At 39.2% G+C, this 20,937-nt stretch overlaps 2 protein-coding genes across 2 annotated transcripts in view; both read left to right on the forward strand.

The window, feature by feature from the left end:
* The window catches only part of LOC117394930 (apoptosis regulator Bcl-2-like), a 131,969-nt gene that overhangs the window by 24,986 nt on the left and 86,046 nt on the right, over positions 1-20,937 (forward strand).
* On the forward strand, positions 7,774-17,297 carry LOC131721079 (uncharacterized). Its single transcript, XM_059014276.1, has 2 exons — positions 7,774-9,278; positions 11,754-17,297. Exon 2 carries the CDS (start codon positions 14,577-14,579, stop codon positions 15,225-15,227), a length of 651 nt encoding a protein of 216 aa, XP_058870259.1. The 5' UTR covers positions 7,774-9,278; positions 11,754-14,576; the 3' UTR covers positions 15,228-17,297.

A 20,937-nucleotide genomic window follows, 5' to 3' on the forward strand; every position in this document is an offset into this window, starting at 1 on the left:
ATTAGTAGCTTATTAACATGTTGCGATCTTGTTTGTATTTTCTGCTTGTAAATGAAAAATGAAGGCCAATATAAAATGCCATTTATTTTCTCAGTTGTGATTGAGATACACAAATGACTTAACAGGTATCAATTGAATTCTTAAAGGAGAGTATATGGATTAGGGAGTGGTTAACATGTAGAAAACAGAAAGTACTGACTACAGGAGAAACCTCAAAATGGAGCGAGGTAACCAGTGGTGTACCACAGGGATCAGTATTAGGTCCTCTGCTATTCCTAATCTACATTAATGATTTAGATTCTGGTATAGTAAGCAAACTCGTTAAATTTGCAGACGACACAAAAATAGGAGGAGTGGCAAAGGTCATTCAAAATGATCTAGACAGCATTCAGAACTGGGCAGACACATGGCAAATGAAATTTAATAGAGAAAAATGTAAAGTATTGCATGCAGGCAATAAAAATGTGCATTATAAATATCATATGGGAGATACTGAAATTGAAGAAGGGAACTATGAAAAAGACCTAGGAGTTTATGTTGTCTTCATCTAGACAATGTGGGGAAGCTATAAAAAAGGCCAACAAGATGCTCGGATATATTGTGAGAAGTGTTGAATTTAAATCAAGGTAAGTAATGTTAAAACTTTACAATGCATTAGTAAGACCTCACCTAGAATATTGTGTTCAGTTCTGGTCACCTCGTTACAAAAAGGATATTGCTGCTCTAGAAAGAGTGCAAAGAAGAGCAACCAGAATTATCTCAGGCTTAAAAGGCATGTCGTATGCAGACAGGCTAAAAGAATTGAATCTATTCAGTCTTGAAAAAAGAAGACTATCCGGCGATCTGATTCAAACATTCAAAATCCTAAAAGGTATAGACAATGTCGACCCAGGGGACTTCTTTGACCTGAAAAAAGAAACAAGGACCAGGGGTCACAAATGAAGATTAGATGAAGGGGCATTCAGAACAGAAAATAGGAGGCAGTTTTTTACACAGAGAATTGTGAGGGTCTGGAACCAACTCCCCAATAATGTTGTTGAAGCTGACACCCTGAGATCCTTCAAGAAGCTGCTTGATGAGATTTTGGGATCAATAAGCTACTAACAACCAAACGAGCAAGATGGGCTGAATGGCCTACTCTCGTTTGTAAACTTTCTTATGTTCTTATCTTCTTAAAAGTCGGGGTCAAACACTGAAAATCAGAAACCTACATATACAGTGCTCTTCCATTATAAGGGGGCCCTTTATACCACGGAACAGTTTACAAAGCAGGGCGTTCAAGGCTCCTATTTGCCCCGTAATGCCGTAAAACAAGCTCTTTGTTTCTCATTATAACATGGAACACAAAGAGCACAGTCGCATAATACTGTGTGGCTCCCGACTACAGCGTTATAAAGGGGGAGTACTGTATAATTAGTACTTCTGTTTTCCAGGTTTTATTAATTGTATTTTTTGGTGCTTATTTTTAGCTATTTTCGAGTTTTATGTAAATCTTTTTTTCGGGGCTTTCGTTTTTGATATACTGTATGAAATTAGTGTTTTCGGTTACTTTCCAAAACGCGTGAGCGTTTTTTTTTTTACTGTCAAAATATGTATAGTAGTAACTCGACAGTACTTGCACATGTAGGCATTTTTGTACATTTCGCCACAATTCTGTTTTAAATCCTCTGTATCTTAACTGTAATACAGCTTGAAATCCCGCTGACATCCTGATTGTAATCTCATTTTAAATCTCGCAAGCCGAGTCTCCAATAGAAATGTAGGAATGTGCTATCATTCAGTAGTTGGGGCGGGTTTAAAGTATTGAGAACGAATCAATGATAGATGCAAGTCAGGAAGGCGGGACATTGCCCAGCAGCACTGGGAAATGTATTTATTATTATTTTTGTTTTTTTATATTTTGTTTATTGGCTATCCACCGATTTCATTTTTTTGAAAGAAGCCCTGTGTATAATATAAAGCACTGGAAAACCACTGCTACAATACAGTGACAATTTACTATGGCAAATCTGTGACAGTCTTCTGATAGTTTTAAGGAGTTGAGCAGCTTCTAAAGACAACAAAAATAGGGTTTTAGGTTTTAGAAAAAAATAGTTTTATGTTTTAAGTCATTTGCTTTAGATTTCTCCAAAATCAAATTACCTAATATGTCAGGGCAGAAAGTCTAAGCATGCCTTTATTATTTTGTTTTATTATTTATGCCCAAAAAGCTTGATAGACAAAACTTTTACATGATCTATTCGGACATTTTAGAAAATCACTTGAGCATTTTGTTATGGAGTAAACAAAACCTGACAGCTTTAAACAGCATTTTTCTGTAATCCACTCCTAGGAGAGACTCTTTCCAATTTCCCCCCTCTTTGGTACCTCTTGGTAAAGTCTGGCTGCATCGCTTGCCATCTGCTCCACTGTTTACGTTTATCGCTGCAGGCCCTGGGATCTCAAAAACATTTCCTATAAATGGGCTAACTAGTGCCAATTCTGTCAGGAAAACGAATACTCCCTTTCAGACATAACATGCTCCCGTCCCCACGTTAAAATGCGTGGTCCAGAACAGATTACAATGCTGTTGTGTGGCTCACAAATGCTCCAGGTATAGTTTATACTGCAGAAGATTCCAAATTGATTTAATGCATTCACTGCCCACATTTTGTTTTATGTCTATGCTAGTAGGCTTATTTATCTGATATTACACAAAATAGTGTTATAAATACCTTTACAGTATATATCTATTACTGAAATACCACATTGGAATATTTTTTTCACTTTTTATTTATAAGATTTTTTAAAGTGGGTTTGTCTTTGCCTTTGAGAATAATAATTGGTTACATTTGGTAGAAAGGACCACTAAGGGTACAGAGCAATCATGAAAGTACTGGTTATCTATTGGCCGCTCTGTGTGTCAATCAAAAAAAGTCTGCTCTACAGAGGCCATTTAGAGGCAATTTCCAAAAAGATGGAGGCTGTTTATATTTTTCAGTATTATCTGTGGAAACAGCTGCTTTTATCTTTTAAAACAGAGTATGATCAATTCCCCAGCAATCTTGTTACATTGAGGACATCTTAAGGTATTTTGATTTCATTTATAAGAATGCAATATCGTTGGGGTTTTTCTACTGTTTGTTTGAACTCTTCCGCAAAATGAGTATACTGATAAAACCTTACCACTTACAGCATATCATTTTAATCATGAGAGTTCTCTGCTCCGTATTTTTTTCTTAATTGTTGTTGGTTTAATACTAAGCTTTAGTTTTTTTTTCCTGGATCTCTTTACCTTGAGGAGTTTTCGTTCAGAGGTGTTCAAAACAAGGTATAGAATTGTGAGATTCTCTTGTTAAATAAGTATGAATTGAAGTCCTTTGATCCTCCATGCAGCTGTATGACACTTTTTTCTTTTTCAAGAGGGGTTTTGCAAGTTGTTTAATGTGATTTCTCCCAATGTCAACCGATGACAACTACTGTAACCTGCCTAGGAATTGACATCGTACAGTAATGGAGTTTTATGGATCACATCTAAACTTTGCTGAAGAGAAGGAAACCATTTAGTAATTAGAAAACAAAATAGCATACATGCAGTGTACTTCTTTTTTTAGACATGTGCTAAAAATAGAGCTTTGCTGTAAGTTTTCAAGGAAAAGAACAAGGTGACTGACCACAGCTGTCATACTGGGCAAGAGGATGTTGGAAATGTTAGGCAAGATGACTTTCAGAAAGCAAACTCAAGGACAAGTTATCCTTTTCTGCTCAGTTAGTGAAGTCTGCAAAATTGCTCATTTTTCAGTTTGTTTTGGTTGCACTATTTAATTTTATTACATGGTCCTCTTTACTGTGAATAGTGTAAAGCTGCTAGAAAACAAAACCAGTGGCCTGGCAGGGAACTTCTTTTTCAAACCACTGTTTGCAAGGCCACCATCACAGCTACTTGCTTATTCACAAACTACACTTGACAGATTATTCTCTGCAGACTTATGTCATCAGGAAATCAAGTGGCTTTCTGGGCCAACAAAAAGTATTCTACCATGAACTTATATGTCACCTTCACCATTTTCAGGTTTTCCCCCTATATGTATTGTCACTATAGCATTGCATTGGCTTGTTGCTTTGACCACAAAACTGACAAATACTTTAATCTCTTTAACTATAGTGTGGGGACAAACATGGACATTGAATGTTTGAATATTACTTTATTAAGGTTTCTAAGCACTCATGGTTTTTGTGTCTAATTTTGTAAGATGAACGTGTTTTTTTCTCCTTTCAATCAAATAGGCAAAGGCTGGTTTCCAGAGAGGAATACATTAATATTAGCTGTATGAAAATACCAAGAAACAAGTACTCAGAACAATAATTTAACTTCATCCTGCAATTGTGTGGTCCATGCTAGTTTTATACAGTTTATACACTTATTTCATTATGTCAGGTGTTTGTTGAAATATTACAACATATTTGTTCCAGCACTAGACAAGATTCCCACCACTGTATATGGTAGTTCTACATAAAGTACCATTACACAATAATCAGACAAAATTATGATCAGAGCCAATGCTAATCATTTGTAGTATGTGTTTGCCTTGTGATTGCCTTGCAAAATGTGTTATTTATAAAATAAAAAATATGTTAATTTCATACTCATTTGGAAAAACTATAATTACCAGACAGAAGGAGTAAATATATATTTTTAGACACCTATGGCCCTATTCTGATGAAATGCAAACACAGTGGTTAGTCAATCACGTCTGCCCTGTAAGGAGTGACTTCTCCAAAAGTGTGATTCTGCTCAAACTACAAACCCAGCGCATGCGCGTTTAGTGGCACACTGACAGCGCCCAGCCAATCAATGCTGAGTACGTTGTGGAATCTGCTATCCAAACAGAGCCAGGCTACAATCTCTCTAAGATACAGAATGTGCTTCCGTCACCACAAGGCTCCACCTTGAATGTAGAAGTGGCGATCATGTTGAGCGGCAGAAGCACAGTGCAAGAACAACCAGCGCAAGTCAGAACAGCAAGTGGTAGGTCACTCGCCGAGAGAATACGTAAACCATGCTTCATGACACAGGAGATTGCTATATTAACATCTGTTAACATTCATTCGTCCACTACTTCTGGTCCTGGCTATTAGCTGTGTCCTACATGATTGCTTTGTGTTCACCCCAATTTTTTTTTTAATTTTTTTTTTGGTTCTGTGTCATAATGTGTGGTTTATGTATTCTCTCCCAATGAGCTGTCCTTGTATGTGTTGACTAGGTCCACCCGCTGTACTAAAATGTATAAAATATTTTCTTTATGTACCATACTTTTTGTTTCAATAAACCAATTTAGCCTAACTACTTTGTAATGCATACATGAAAATAATATTACATACCTGATATACCCTTCCTCTCAATAATGGATGAAATTATAGTAATAGCAAGCATATCATCCATGATTATTAGGGGTCTACTTAAATTGCGGAGAATTTACATAATTTTCCCAGGTAGGTTATGGAATAAAATTAGGATTTCGCGGACCTGTTTAAACATTAAATAAACCTAAGTAGATAACATTTCCTTACTAAAGTGGAGTGCTGTCATTTGTTAAAAGCAAGCATGCAACATCCCCCAACAGTTGCTGACATTCTGGCCCTGAGCATCAAAAGTGCCTTCCGACAGTCCGAAACTCGCTCTCCGTCTGTGTCTGTATCCCGAACGTTGTTTCCTTCATAAAATGAAACACTTTCCTGCTGTTTTCAGACAGGTGGAAGGGGTGCAATTTACATAAAAGTGGCGGAATAACTATTCAGTATTTAAATGACAAGCCTATATGTTAATAACCATTTTTACGTCATTTCAGGATTTCAGTCAATGGACAGGTGGGATTGAAAGGTAGTAAAGGCGAAGAAAAACAAAACAGGCATATGTTTCAGGAGATACGGAGAAAGAAGAGAAGATGCATTTACTAGAACACAGTAATAAAACAAGTACATGAGGACAAAGAGAAAAAAAGTAAAGTTAGAGAGGTCATTTTAATGTAGCCTAATTTTTTAAGTGTATACTGTATAGTTTCAGATAGGGAGGATATTTTATTCCAAAATGAAAAATAAATAAATAAATAAATAAATAAATGTCGAAATAAATAAATATATATATATATTATTTGTTTATTTATTTATTTTTCATTTTGGCAAAGCAGCTACCATTCATCCTCTGAAATCGCAGCAATCTCTAGCAGCCCATTGGGCTCCATCGCCAAAGTAGTCAGAGTCACTGCACCCACATCAGACCCTTATTTAGACGGAGCCTGTTTGAAATAGGTTCCCATCTCCATTAGGACTTTTTGAAACAGCGGAACCAGAATCGGAAAAGCTTTGATATTCAGGGCATCTCTGTTTTGTGAAGACTTGCCCATACATCGAGACTGCACGTTCTGCATCCACTGAATTGGTTGGAAGTGTAAGGCAATGGTTTACCAAGTTATACAGATGTGGAAATTGATTAGAAACGATGCCAAAACTCGGTTACCCTCAAGGGCATCTGGCATTTTTTAATAAAGGCTATATATGCAGCACGTTCATTGTCATGGTGTTTGTCCCATACAGGAATTATTTTTATTAGTACCGAGTCAAAAGAAAAGGTGCTACTGTATTCGGGTCTAAAATTCTAACCTTATTTAAAAAGTAAGCAGCAGGTTGTTTGAAGCGAGGTGGCTGTGCTAGATCGTACCTGTAGTACTGATTTAACTTCGCTGACTTTCAAGTTTGTTTTCTGAAAGCTGTTATTTGTTTTACGTTCTGTATTTTATTTAATGTGTGATTCAGAAGCTAAATAGCGATCAATCGTATTTTCTCCAAAGTCACATCACAAGATGTGCAAAACAATTTACCTCCATCTGCATGTAAAGTTTTTTGGGGAAATTTCTTGACACGATCCTCAGCCAAAATATGCTTTGTCGTCCATTTTTGGTATTTTACCTCCAATTCTGAAAACTAGATTTTAGCAACGTAATTCAAAATAACAATGCAACACTAACTTTGTCCAACAGAAAAGCCAGTACAGATGCTCTGATAGGCTGATTAAAATATTGTTTTCATGTGAAAGAAAGTTAACCACTTTGGGGTGTTTTTTTGAATGGTATTTCTCTAAGGACTTTATTTTTTCTTACTTTTCTTTCTTTGATTTCCTCTTTCTGTGTCAGTCCAAACGCATGCAGTTGCTACTTAGGACTTGTTTCAGCGGGTGTTAACACAGTGCTCAATTGTCTGTTTGGGACCCCATTGCGCTGCGCTAGACTAGTGGGTGGATTCCCTGATGAATTATAAACATTTCAGGGTTCTTCTAAATGGCAGTACTGTAGTTGCCAAGTATAATCTAGAATGGGTAAAGACCTCTTAATTGTTACCACTAAAGTGTTTATTTAGTACTAATAAAAGAATATTGGAAAAATCGGAAAAATCCAATATTCACTCGGAACACACTGCTCAGTGCGATGGTCGTATTGCAAAAAAATCTTTGCAAGTGGGCATCACACACTGCCCGATGAAATTGCGAGAAGAGACACACAATTTGTGTTTTTTCTGGTGTTTGACATCCCAGCAGTTGTTGATGCATAGTTCACCCCCTGCCTACTCCCCAATTAATAATAATAATAATAATAATAATAATAATAATAATAATAATAATAATAATAATAATAATAATAATAATAATAATTATTATTATTATTATTATTATTATTATTATTATTATAATAATAATAATAATAATAATAATAATAATAAAGTATAGCGGCAATGGGGCGAATGAATAAGCAAAAACGTAAGGCTTTGGCAGTACTTATATCTTCAATTTTGGCTAAATGGCGACGTGATCGTGCCAAATGAATAAAAAGAGCTGTTTGGATAAAACAGTGGATCACTAGGAGGCATAAGCAGGGTGCTCATGATAACCTTTTACAGGAATTGTCTGAAGACCCAAACAATTACTGTAGCTTCTTATGTATGGACATACAGTCCATCAACTTTTTGCTGGAGAAGGTCATGCCGCCCATCAAAAAAGAAAATACAGTTTAGATCTTCAATTTGCCTTTCAGAACGACTGGCTATCACACTGAGATTTCTGGCTACAGGTACGGTAAATGAAATGTAATAACATTTATATCTAAAGTTTTTATTAAGCATAGATCCACAGTACCAATTAATTTCTTGTAAATATTCTTTCCAGGAGAATCCTATAAAAGCCTGTCCTGCTTGTACCATGCTGGTAAAAGTACCATAGGAAAGATTGTGCCCAAACCATGTGAGGCAATCTATCAAGTTCTTCATGAGGACTTGTCATAGATGGCTTGAGTGGTGCGTGTGGGTGGTTGTTTGAACATTTTATTTAGATATAAATTAATTTTTGGTCTTAGAATACAACTCACAGAATGGGTTAAACATTAAGTCAGATTCTGGTTAAATTCCTAGTTAGACAGTAAGTTGGTAAAGATATTTCTTGTCACTTTGTCCTTGCTAGGACAAGGCTGACCTCCAAGACATTTTTTAAAATGTAGGTTTTGGCCTACTGTCCATTTGTCCATTTCTAACATGTAAGGCATTTGCCATTTAGGGTGGATCATTGTTTTTGTGTTAGAGGTACCAACATATTGTTAAACATCTTTACAAACTAGATATAAAACAAGTTTTCTTAGGAAATTACCATTGATTTTATGAGGTTTATAAAAACTAGCTACTTCAAAGAGAAACTGGATTGAACCAGGTGCTTTGAAGCTAGGGTTAGGACAAATGGACAAATAACCAAGTGATAAGAGATTTGTGTCTTTCTGATTGGTTTAAGGAAAAATCATGATGTCACTGAGAGACTGCATTTAAACTGAGAATACTGAAATGTTCTTGGTATTGCTGTGATCCGTGCATGGAAAGAGGATACCTGCAAACTGTTGTCACCATGTAACCTTTAAGATGTCTGGTTGTAAGTTTGCAACTCAGAACTTTTATCTTCAATAAACTCTACTTATCTGGACTCAACAAGAAGAAGCCCACAACTTCTCTTTCCTTTCTTCTTTTATTTCTTATCTCAACATTGGCGAGCCATCCTATTTGAAAAAAGGACCGTCGTTCTTAGCTAATGTTTTTTTTAAAAAAATCGGGGAGTTTTGTAACCTGGACTGCGGTGACGACATTCCATGCTGCCCAACTGGCCGGAGGGATCACAGCTGAGAGGCGGAGACTGCTTCCAGATCAACAGGCAGCCAGAAAACAACAGGAACAGACTGAGACTGCGCGGATCAAACCAGAAACTCAGATAAGTATAAGTTTGTGTTGATATAATATGGTGTAACAGTTTGGAAATAAATGTATAGCAGTTGACAAGGGACTGAGATATTTACAAGGATAAATGTAAAGTCGCCGTGTGCAGAGTTATACAGACCTTAGGCAGGACATTATAAGGATTTGTCAATTGTATGATGGGTATGAAAATTGTATAGTGTTAGACGTGGACAGGAGACTAAAAACTTACGAGAATACATTTTAGATCAACCTGTGCGGAGGTTATACAGACCTTGGGCAAAACTTTTATGAAGCACTATAACTGTTTGCTCATTGTAAATAAGTGTTAAAAATATACTGTTGGAGAATCAGATTGATCACCTGGAAATGGGAGAGGATCCCAAGTGTTTGTCAAGACAAGAAACTTATATCGCAGTATAAGAATCTGTCTGTTGTTTGTGTATCGTAACAGAGGTTATAAGATATAATTAAAAATGGAAGAGAATTGGAGTTTGTGGGCCGGGAGATGGACAGCAAAACATTGTAAGGAAGGTCCTTATGAAAGTTCAGAGAATGAAAGAAATGTGTATGAACACATATTGAGCGCATGTGTGAGACGCAATCGAAAAGAAAAGAAAAAGAAAACAAAGCAGGCAAATTGTGTAATGGCTATGAATCAAATTGTTGAATATTTGAAGGATAAAGTGATGAAATACCAAAACTAAAATGTCAAATTGAAAAATTGGAAACTGAATTAAAAGAGTGGGAAGCGTTTAAAACAGCAGAGACAGTTCTTGTTGCTACACAATTAGAACTTGGGAAAGAGAACAGCAAGCTGAGGGATAAATTAAGTTCAATTGTGTTAGAAAGTTCTACAGAAACAGAATTGGAGGAAATTCAAAAAGAACTGATGGATGTTCAGATAAAATATGTGAAATTGTTGAATAAGCTAGTGAGAACACAGGGCGAATTGGATTATGAAAAATGTGTTGAAATGAAGAGAAAAATGGCAATTTCTAAACAGAAAACAAAAGAAAGAATGTGCTTGGTTGTTGATCATTACGAAGATCTGCTGGAACCAAGATGAGAGCTATGTTATTTGCGATTCACAAATGCATCAAACACAAAACAGGTTACCACAGATACACACAGGGGGAGCTGAGTGTAACAATGGAGCCTGATGGGAAGGTGTCAGACATGCAGGTTTCCAAAGACAGTGACACACCCTCACAGAAACTTGAGCTGTGTCACAAAGATACACAGACAGAACCTCTGCTACAGCAAGAGAGCTTAGCAGTTAACAACCCAGAGTTGCCAGTTAAGAAACCGGATGGTTTATGGCAATTAAATTCTGATAACAGTCAATTGGATAAGAATACTGAACTCAGTGTTGCTGCATTAATAACAAGTGGCCCGGATATGAAGTCTGATTTGCAGGAGTGCTTACAGTCATACAATGTTATTAATGATGTTGATGATTTTTTGTTTCAAGCAGATACCACAGAAGAACAGGAGTTGCTGGAAGGAGCCGGGTTAAAGCTTAACCCCAAAAAGAAAAGCTAATGAAACATTCTGTTTGCTTTCCAGAAGTTTAGATCGGGGCAGAGAAACCGTCTCAAATCAAATTGCAGCTTGGGCAAACACTACCACAAGCAGACAGAGCAATGTACTCTTTTCTGAGAGAGAATGATATGAGAGTACATTTCATAGCTACACACACACTTTACGTGTTAGTTGACTTGCTCTGGCAGAAACGAGGATTCTGCATCGAAGAAGGCAAACTAATTATTCAACACAATGAGTTAATAGATGTGGACAATAAGAGATAGAGAGACAATAATACATTGATATTGCAAAAACCTTATGGCACACGCCTCTTATTTTTCATAGAGCTAGCTAAATATAACACATCTCACACTAAATCAGCAGAAAAGCCAAGTGTTAGATCCTTAGAAGGAAAAGCTAGTGTTAGAGGGAATTCTGTATTGTACTACCCACAGCTATTCTGGGTAGACTACCCCAATGCAGACTTCACACCCTTGGGTATTTCCCTTCCCCCATTACAACAAAGGGTTATAAATTATTATCACTATTGAGTGCCCTATTGAGGCACTGTAGAGCAAACTTGTAGGTGCTGTTAACCAGGACACAGTACACAGACACAGACACAAAAAGCACACAATACTGAATGCATATGTGAACCCAGAACCCACAGGGATCATTTACAAATTGAGGATTTCATTAATTAAAAAAAGTGTGTGGGGGGGGGGGGGGGGGCTGGTTCAGAATGTGAACTAGAATGCAAGCCAGGTCTGTATGAAATGATGGACAAAATATGGGGAAACCAATCTGAAATTAATAATACAAAGTGTGAAAGAGCACAGTTTTAGTATAAGGTGATCAGCGTAAGCTGTATGACAGAGCTTACATAGAAAGCAATGTTAATGTTAAAGTGAATTATGAATAAAATTGCATAAGGATATACACTCACACTTGATCTTTCTCTCCTACAGAATTCATCTTAGGATAAGAGGAGACATCTACTAGTTTGGAGTGGACTGTGATTGGAAATCAACACGAGATGGGATTCTTCCATCACAACCGTAAATAAAACACAACGCAATAAAGACAATACATCCAGCTGCAGCTTGATCTACAAATGGGAAAGCAGAGATGAACCGGATAGAGAATTGGGAATTGCAGATTTCTGATGTTATCACTCCTATATGAATGGGAAGGTGATAAAATGACTCTTAAATACCCAAGAATTGAACAATTTGACTTGATAATAAAAAATATTTGAATGGACACACATACAAAAAAAACATATTTAGGAAAGCAGCTATTGTTGTGATAAGCAATAAAAGAAGAAGCGAAAGAGAAGTTATGGGCTTCTTGCTTTCGAGTCCAGATAAGTGTAGTTTATTGAAGATAAAAGTTCTGACTTGCAAAGTTGCAACCAGACATCTTAAAGGTTACATGATGACAGTTTGCAGGTATCCTCTCTCCAAGCACGGATCAGAGCAATACAAAGAACATTGAGCATTTTCCAGTTTAAATGTGGTTTCTTGTGACATCATGTTTTTCCTTAAAACCAATCACAAGAGAACACATTTCCAAGTTTTTACAATCTTAACTCTTTGATGGGAGGAAAGAGAGAGATAGCTTCCTGGAGTTCTTTGAAGTTTCCACCATGAGAGACACCTATTGTGTCAGAGGTGTCACCTCTCTGGTACACCTCTTACAGGAGACATGGAAGTAGCTCTCACAGATCTCCATTTGTCTGTCTTTCCCACGATTAACAAGAAACATTACTTCATTCTATACTAAATCTAAAGTCTAATCAATTTACTTATTTCTAAATAAATGTATTCCTACAGCTATGGTTTGAATCAAAGAACTATAGTCTGATTATGCATAAACCATGGGGAGGAATATGTATAATGATTGAAAGAATTATGCGAGTAGCAACACATAGTGATCTGGTTTAATAAGAATATATTATTATTATTTGTTTATTTAGCGGACGCCTTTATCCAAGGTGACTTACAGAGACTAGGGTGTGTGAACTATGCATCAGCTGCCAAGTCACTTACAACTACGTCTCACCGGAAAGACGGAGCACAAGGAGGTTAAGTGACTTGCTCAGGGTCACACAATGAGTCAGTGGCTGAGGTGGGATTTGAACCGGGGACCTCCTGGTTACAAGCCCTTTTCTTTAACCACTGGACCACACAGCCTCCTTGGAGGTTAATAGAATATTAACTTCCTAGAGATGGAAAATTTAAACAGTTGGAAAAATTTGATAGTTACAGGAGTGAGTAACCTCCATGTCCTGGAGTCACAATTGCACATATAAAATTATTTAGAACATAATTTTAATATTATGCAAATTATAATAATTAAGAATGTCATCAACTGTATTCCATGCTCAAAGAGAACGTATCATTTTTGGACTAGAACATAAGATTGTTTTAAATCAAGTTGATATGTACTAACACATGTTATGTATAATGTTACTAACATTATTATTAGGTTTGATTAGCACTGCAGAATGTATGGATAGATACAAGGGTGCTGGAACTAGGGGTGCTGGGGGTATGGTAGCACCCCATTGGCTTTGCATGGCTTCCATCACATACAGAGGTTACAGTTTTGTTCAATGGCTTTCAGCACCCCCACTTTAAAAATTGTTCCAGTGCCACTGGATAGATATAGATATGGTTAAATCTATTGAAATGGAATAATATCTCATTAGAAGAGATAGGGAAAAAAGGCAGTGTAGATTGAAAATGATTAATAATGGAAATAGTGCATTCTCAGTGATCTCACAGAATTTTTATATGGTAAATATAGGTGAAAAGCACACCCTGATTTTCTGGTTTCCATTAGCGCACATTGTTCAGATGAGCCTGGTCTGATATCTAATAAGGGCAGCAGTGTGGAGTAGTGGTTAGGTCTCTGGACTCTTGACCGGAGGGTTGTGGGTTCAATCCCTGGTGGGTGACGCTGCTGTACCCTTGAGCAAGGTACTTTACCTAGATTGCTCCAGTATAAACCCAACTGTATAAATGGGTAATTGTGTGTAAAATATAATGTAATTGTATGTAAAATTAATGTGATATTTTGTAACAATTGTAAGTTGCCCTGGATAAGGGTGTCTGCTAAGAAATAAATAATAATAATATCTACCTAGAACATGAATCCATTGTGTTTACAGACACCCGCAGGTGAAGATGAGGAAAAATTCTGACAGAGAGCAAATCGAAGCTCCTTGAAAGCCAAAAGAGAAATGGGCGTGGCTCATATGAACAGCAAAAGTCCTGAATTAGGATGGGTGATCTGTTGAAGAAACTAATAAGCATATTTTGGAATCGGATATTCATAGCAAATTAAGGGGATGATGGTAATTATTGGTCTCAGGAACCTAGTGAATGTTTCTAGAGCAAATAGAAAAAAGACAGTTGGGATATTAATTGATAAATACAAAGTTGTGAAATTATTGAGAAATAACTAAATTCTTTTGAATCTTTTTCTGAATAACTTTTAAAGTCTTTAGAAATCTTCTTTCATTTCTTTAGTTTTAGTTTAAAGTAGCACAGAGCAACAGAGATACATGGAGTGTAGGCGAGCAGGCGAACCCAGGCGACCCCAGGCGAACGGCGAGCTGACGACCCCAGGCGAAGCAGTTCTGGTGACCTCAGGTGAAGCAGAGTCGGGTTGGAGTTGGCCTCTCTGGCCATTGCTGCGGTGGGGCTGGCCCTCCTCGCAGCAGCTGCGGCCGGGCTGGTCTCTGCCGTGCTCCCGTCAGCAGCTTATGCAGTGGCTGCTGAGGAATGTCAGCATCACGTCCTGTTCCCTCATCTAGTGGAGGCAGCGGCAGCTCCTGCTCCTCTCCTCCTGGTGGAGACCGAGGTGGCTCCTGCTTCTCTCCTCCTAGCTCCAGACCCTCCGACAGCGACAGCGAAAGCTCCGGTGGTGTACTCGGGAGGGGAGCCCCTGGCCATGAAGGCGGCAGCGGGAGCTCCACTTCTCCCTTGTGCTCTGTAGCTGACGGCTTCCTTTTCTGGGGCTCCGGCCCCAGACTTTCCAGCAGCATAAAGGCTGCTCCTGGAGTTAACACCACCTTGGGCTGCATCGTGGCGACATCCCCAGGCGTTGATGTGCAGGCATCCCCAGGCGGTGATGTGCAGGCATCCCCAGGCGGTGATGTGCAGGCATCCCCAGGCGGTGATGTGCAAGCATCCCCGGGCGGTGTCTTGGAGGCACCCCCGGGCGGTGTCTTGGAGGCATCTCTGGGCGGTGTCGTGGAGGCATCCCCGGGTGGTGTCGCGGAGGCATCCCCGGGCGGTGGCATGGAGGCATCCCCGGGCGGTGACATGCAGGCATCCCCGGGCGATGGCGATCTGGCATCCCAGGGCGATGGTGAACTGGCATCCCCGGGCAATGGTGATGGTGGCTCGGCGGTGCAGGCTTGGCGGCCCTAGGTGGTGCAGGCTTTGCAGGACAGGGCAAGAGTTGACCCTTGGGAGGTAGTTGCACACCATGGCTTAGATGGCTGGGAGGCTGGGCAATGGTGGTGTTCCCAGGCTTCCCATTGCTCCCCATCTCTGGCCCATAGCAGGTCGATCGCCATCGGGGTGGCCTCCATGATGTCCACCTTAGGGTTCAGCAGCCAGTTCCATATCTCCCTCGACAGCGTTGTACGCTCGTGCTCCCCTCTCGTGCGCGCTGGACGCTTAGGTTTCTCCCTTGTGGGCGCTGGAGCTTGCACTGACTTTTTCCCCTTCTTCTGGGGATGGCCGCTCCTCCCCTTCTTCCTCTTCGGAGCAGGTGGCTGAAGGGGCCCGTGTACGAGGACACACACTGTGGACTGCCCGAGCTACGCACATGCAAAGCACCACTCTTCCCCTTTGAGGCAGGTGTCCTGGTCCGTCTGCGGCGATGGTACGGCCTTCAGACAGATCCAGTCCTCTGTCGTCTCCACCTCACCTCGATAGAAGGCCTTCATAAAGAGGAGGTCTTCCCAGGGGCATACGTCCAGGAGGTGCCCATGCCCCAGGTATGCAAGGCACCAGGGAGCCCCTTTGGCTTCCAGCTGCCGCTGGTCATGCCACCACTCCATCTCTTCTTCCCATCCTATTTTCTCCTCTTCTCCAAAAAAAAAAACAATCAACAAAAAAATCCTTTCCAAAAACACACACAAAAAAAAATGTTTTTTTCAAAAAAAAATCACCCTGGCCTGAATGTGGAGGCGCTGTTTCCCACTTCTGAGCACCATCTGTTACAGATAGGCTTGTGGGTTATTTTTATTCTTACTTTCTTTATCTCACGACTCGTGTCTCTCATTGTCCACTCTGAACACCAACCCCGAGTGAGAAATTCATGCTCCTTTAAGCAGCTGTACCGGGACTTGATTGCTAATCATTTAATCTGAACCTCGGGTCAGTCTGCACATGAAGTAATTGTGACTTCCCCGTGCCCACATACCAATCATACATTTTAAATCATCAGTGCTACATAACCCATACTATACAAATAAACCAAATACACATAGGGGCGGGGGTACCCCGTCACAATATCATTGTTCATTTTTTATATACCTGAAAATTTGACTTTGATATGCTCTTCTTGAGGTGGGGTTCCAGGAACCTTAGGTGGTGTACCAGCCACTCCTGCCTCTTGGTTCCTGTCTTGGCTGAAGTACCACTGGGTGGGGGCTTTACTAGCTTCACAAACATCGTGCGCAGAGTGTGCATATGAGCAGCGATCCTTTCTTTTGAAAAAAGTTAAGCGCAGCATATTCAGAAGGTAGGAGGGTGTCAAAGCATTTTGGTACCCTACTGCCTCTTCAAGTCAAAATGCTTCAATTCACTTGGCCGCAAGTGGACCCTCCAGCAAGACAATGACCTCAAGCACACATCAAAATCCACAAAGAAATGGTTAAGTGACCACAAAATCAACTTGTGGGCCAAGTTTCAGCCTTCTGGTAGAGGCAACCAGGTTTTTTGGCTAAAATGTCCTGGTACTGGGTAGAGTTCAAGATGCAACCAAGTTCTGTAATTCTCCAGCTGTGGCCCTTGGATTTCCCTTTGCCTCCTGAACCACCTGCCTCACTGTGCGTGGGGGCAAGATACACTTGTGTCCTCTACCAGGCAAGTTTACCACTGTTCCAGTGGTTTTGAACTTCTTAATTATTGCCCTAATAGTGGTAAGTGTTATATTTCGTTTTTTAGCTATTGTTTTGTACCCATTGCCTGATTTATGAAGGTCAACAACCATTTGTCTCTTTTCATTTGTGAGTTCTTTGCCTTTCCTCATGGTGATGGATGACAAATGGATTTCATATGCGTGTTACCTCATTTTTATACCCCAGTGAAACAGGAAGCCATGGAAAGCCACAATACAGTTCCTTAAGACTGAGATGAACTTAAAGTAGAATGTTAATGAAGATTTAATTTTGTTAGATTTATAAGAAAAATGTTATTACTTGTCAATAAAAAAACTTTTTTTCTGAGCAATTGTATTAGAATAAAAGAATATGGTTTTCCCATATATTTGAGCATAAAATATAGCTTATTGACTGGTGTTGTTTATTTTATACACCCTTTTTTGCTCATCTTTATCAATGGTGCCAATAATTTTGGAGGTGACTGTATGTGTATGTGTGTGTATATATATATATATATATATATATATATATATATATATATATATATATATATATATATATATATATATATATATATATACACACACACACACATTCTCAGAAAATTCTACTAATGGGCACCACTGTAGACATCGTATTGCAAGACTGTCTTCAATTCCACCCATGCCTTGGCCTTCATTGCCTTTTCACTGTATGATTTAGCGTTGACTTCGTCTAGACAAGGACACATTTGTAGCATTTGTACTTTTTGGAACAGATTTGTAACACACCTATTTTAGACATTACACAGTATGCAATTTAAAATGAGCCCAGAAGTCCTCATGGACAGTGACTTTGTATAAAATGTAGTGAAATGAGTGAAATTCAGGGGCACCAGATACAAACAATGCACTTTGAGGTAAAACTTCAACTTAAGAATCAAAGACAGTGTACTGTACTTTCCCCTGATCACTGAAACATGCCATTCAGAAATAGCCTTTGATCACAAAAAAAGGTTTTGAGCATGAACCAATTTGTTAGTTTCATTTTAAAGTAAAGGAGCTAGGTGAAACTGACACAATGTAATGTATTCAAATCAAACTAAGCATTCCCCTTTCTATAGCTATGTTTGTGATTCCACACCGAGAAGAAAGAGGACTTTAGCGAGGTTTAGTTTAGAATTGTAAAAAGATGTTAATGTTTGCCTAAACATGTAACCGCTACATAAATTAACGGGTCAAAGACAGATGTAATGTTAGCCTTACTGTCTATAAAGTAACTGTAACTGTAAAAACTAAGGTGATTCATATATATTTTATATTTTAAGTATTTTTTTTTAGTATTCTGTCAGAGGGTTGCTTTACTAATGAGTATCAGAAAGAAGTACCAGTAGTAATATCTTAGACAAAATTGAAAACAAATCATCTTTTCTGGGGGTCTTTATGACCTAGCACCCCTAGATTACATGTACAACCAGAGAAGAAACGCACAGTCCTGTGATACAGTACAATACCTTTGTTTGCAAGTGTTTGTTAGCCCTTTTGAAAAACCAGCCTTGAATCAGTAACTGAACTAGACTGACACGCCAAGTAAACATTGTAAAGTAGGTGCCCAAAGAATATAAGTACTAACAGTTTCTGCACTAATAGGATGTGTATATAGACTTTTTTAAATCTCAGTACAATTGCCAGCCCATCCATGTACACTACTGTACTGTATTTGGTTATGTAAGAGAGGAATGAAAAGCACTGGTTGAGTTCTTTGCATTTCTAAAATTTTTGACCTGTGTGGTGCATTGCACACATACCTCACTTTAGTACTTTGGGTGTATTGTTGTGGTTAAAGGTATTTGTCTATACACGCCTAAGCAGAGAAGAAGCTTAAGCCAGACAATACAAGACGCTGATATAACTGGAATCAAGTACAATGAACCTATCAATTTAGCCATTTCTTTGATGGGAGCTGACCTTTACACCCATAGCACAGATTTCTGGATATTTTACACTGGAATCCCTGATGGCCAGAGAAATGCACATTCCTGGTCGGAGACTATAAATAAATAAATGGAGGAGGGTGGTGCTTTCCTGAGCAGCCAAGAGTCAGGGGTGTGGACATGTCCTTGTTTGTGGATTCCTGGTCAGGTTAGTAAAGGTCACTCAGCAATAAACTTTGTATACAATAGTGTGTCAGTACAGCACATCCTCTGCTCTAAATATAGACCCAAAAGCTGGACCGGCTATATTATGTCTATTACTGTAACATACTGTACAGGTGGCAACATTTGACTTTTATTTCAATAAATCTGAGTGGTTTATTATGAAAGTTGAGGAGCACTGACTACAGTCAGCTATAGTGATGGCAGTTTTCAAGAAAGTTTTTGTCATAGCTCTGCGAGCGTGCCTGTCCTGACTTCTACCAACTCTTGGGCCTACTGGACCTTCCAGGGCGCAAGAAAGTAGCTACTGTACCTGGTTACTGCCAGTTGATTCAAATAAAGCATGGTGGTTTTGAGATGTTAACTAATCTCTATCATAAGTTCTAACTTATATGCCATTATCAAATAGCCCTTATAAAACACATTAACATTGTAAAGATGTCCATAGCCTGGAAGATAATCAGGACAGGCCACACAATCAGCTTTTTGAACCCATAACACAGCTTTATCTGCAAAATGTATCAGTATTATTATCATTATTATTTGTTTATTTAGCACCTTCATCCAAGGCGACTTACAGAGACTAGGGTGTGTGAACTATGCATCAGCTGCAGAGTCACTTACAACTACGTCTCACCGGAAAGACGGAGCACAAGGAGGTTAAGTGACTTGCTCAGGTTCACACAATGAGTCAGTGGCTGAAGTGGGCTTTGAACCGGGGACCTCCTGGTTACAAGCCCTTTTCTTTAACCACTGGACCACACAGCCTCCTGTATAGCTCAACAGTGTAGAATGCAGACAAGCCACATGTAGAAGGGGTTGCATAAGAGAGCACAGTTTAATCCAAGCTACCACAGAGAGAGATTATATAACATCTGGGAGGATATAGACTAACCTTCCCATTGGGCAGGGCGATGACCCGCTCCACAGAACAGAATGGGGACGATCAATCGTGGGAATTACAGCATTCACTAATATTTGTGAGGGGGTTGGGGGGGGGGGGGGGGTGAAAGATAGCTAACCTTGGGGAAGTAGCCCCTCCAAGTCCTGCCAATGCATACTACTAGTGCTGGTGTGTTTCTGCTGTTCCTGTCTCCATATGGCTCACTCCTGGCAGTTTTAAAAACAAAGACAGTCCTGAGCAGCCCAGTGCTGTGATAGACTAAACAACTTGTGACTATCTTAATGTACAACACAGAGGTGTTTAATATAAATGAAGTACAGTACATTTTGCTTACATGCTCTCCTACCCATAGATTAAGCTTCTGTGGTGATGGGAGAACATCATATGTTAACCTGATGAGGAAACTGATCCTGCTCTGTTCCATTGTCCATATGTCTTGCCAGCCGATCTTGCGTTGTCCACACTCTCCCATCTCGTCCATTCTCCCTGCTTGGCCTGGGAAACTGCCATTGAACTATATTGAGACCGGTGCTTTAAATGCTTGTTGCTTTTAAACTTTGTACTGTGAATTAGGAGCCGATCATGAACAGCTATTAATGCACACTGAGATACATTGGCTTTTCCATGGAAAGATGCTGCAGCGTCTATTTAAGCTTCGAGAAGAGGTGTGCTCCTTCCTCACTGAAAAAAGCACCCCTTGCTGATTTTATTGATGATGATAATTGGCTTCTTTAGCTAGGATACCTTACAGATTTATTCACTTACCTAAACAAGTTGCATTTAGCAATGCAGGGAAAATGTGGTAATATTTTTGAGCAGCACTGCACAATCGAGGCATTCAAAGTAAAGCTGCAACTGTGGCAGAAACGAATGACAGAATGCTGTTATGAAATGTTCCCAGTTATGTATGAATTTATTGAAAAGAACAAGGCGTTTGTCTCCATTACTAAACAGGTAATTGACCAGCACTTAAAAGCCCTTTAAAGG

The sequence above is a fragment of the Acipenser ruthenus genome, chromosome 3 (genome assembly GCF_902713425.1).
Source record: "Acipenser ruthenus chromosome 3, fAciRut3.2 maternal haplotype, whole genome shotgun sequence".
NCBI classification, from domain to species: domain Eukaryota; kingdom Metazoa; phylum Chordata; class Actinopteri; order Acipenseriformes; family Acipenseridae; genus Acipenser; species Acipenser ruthenus.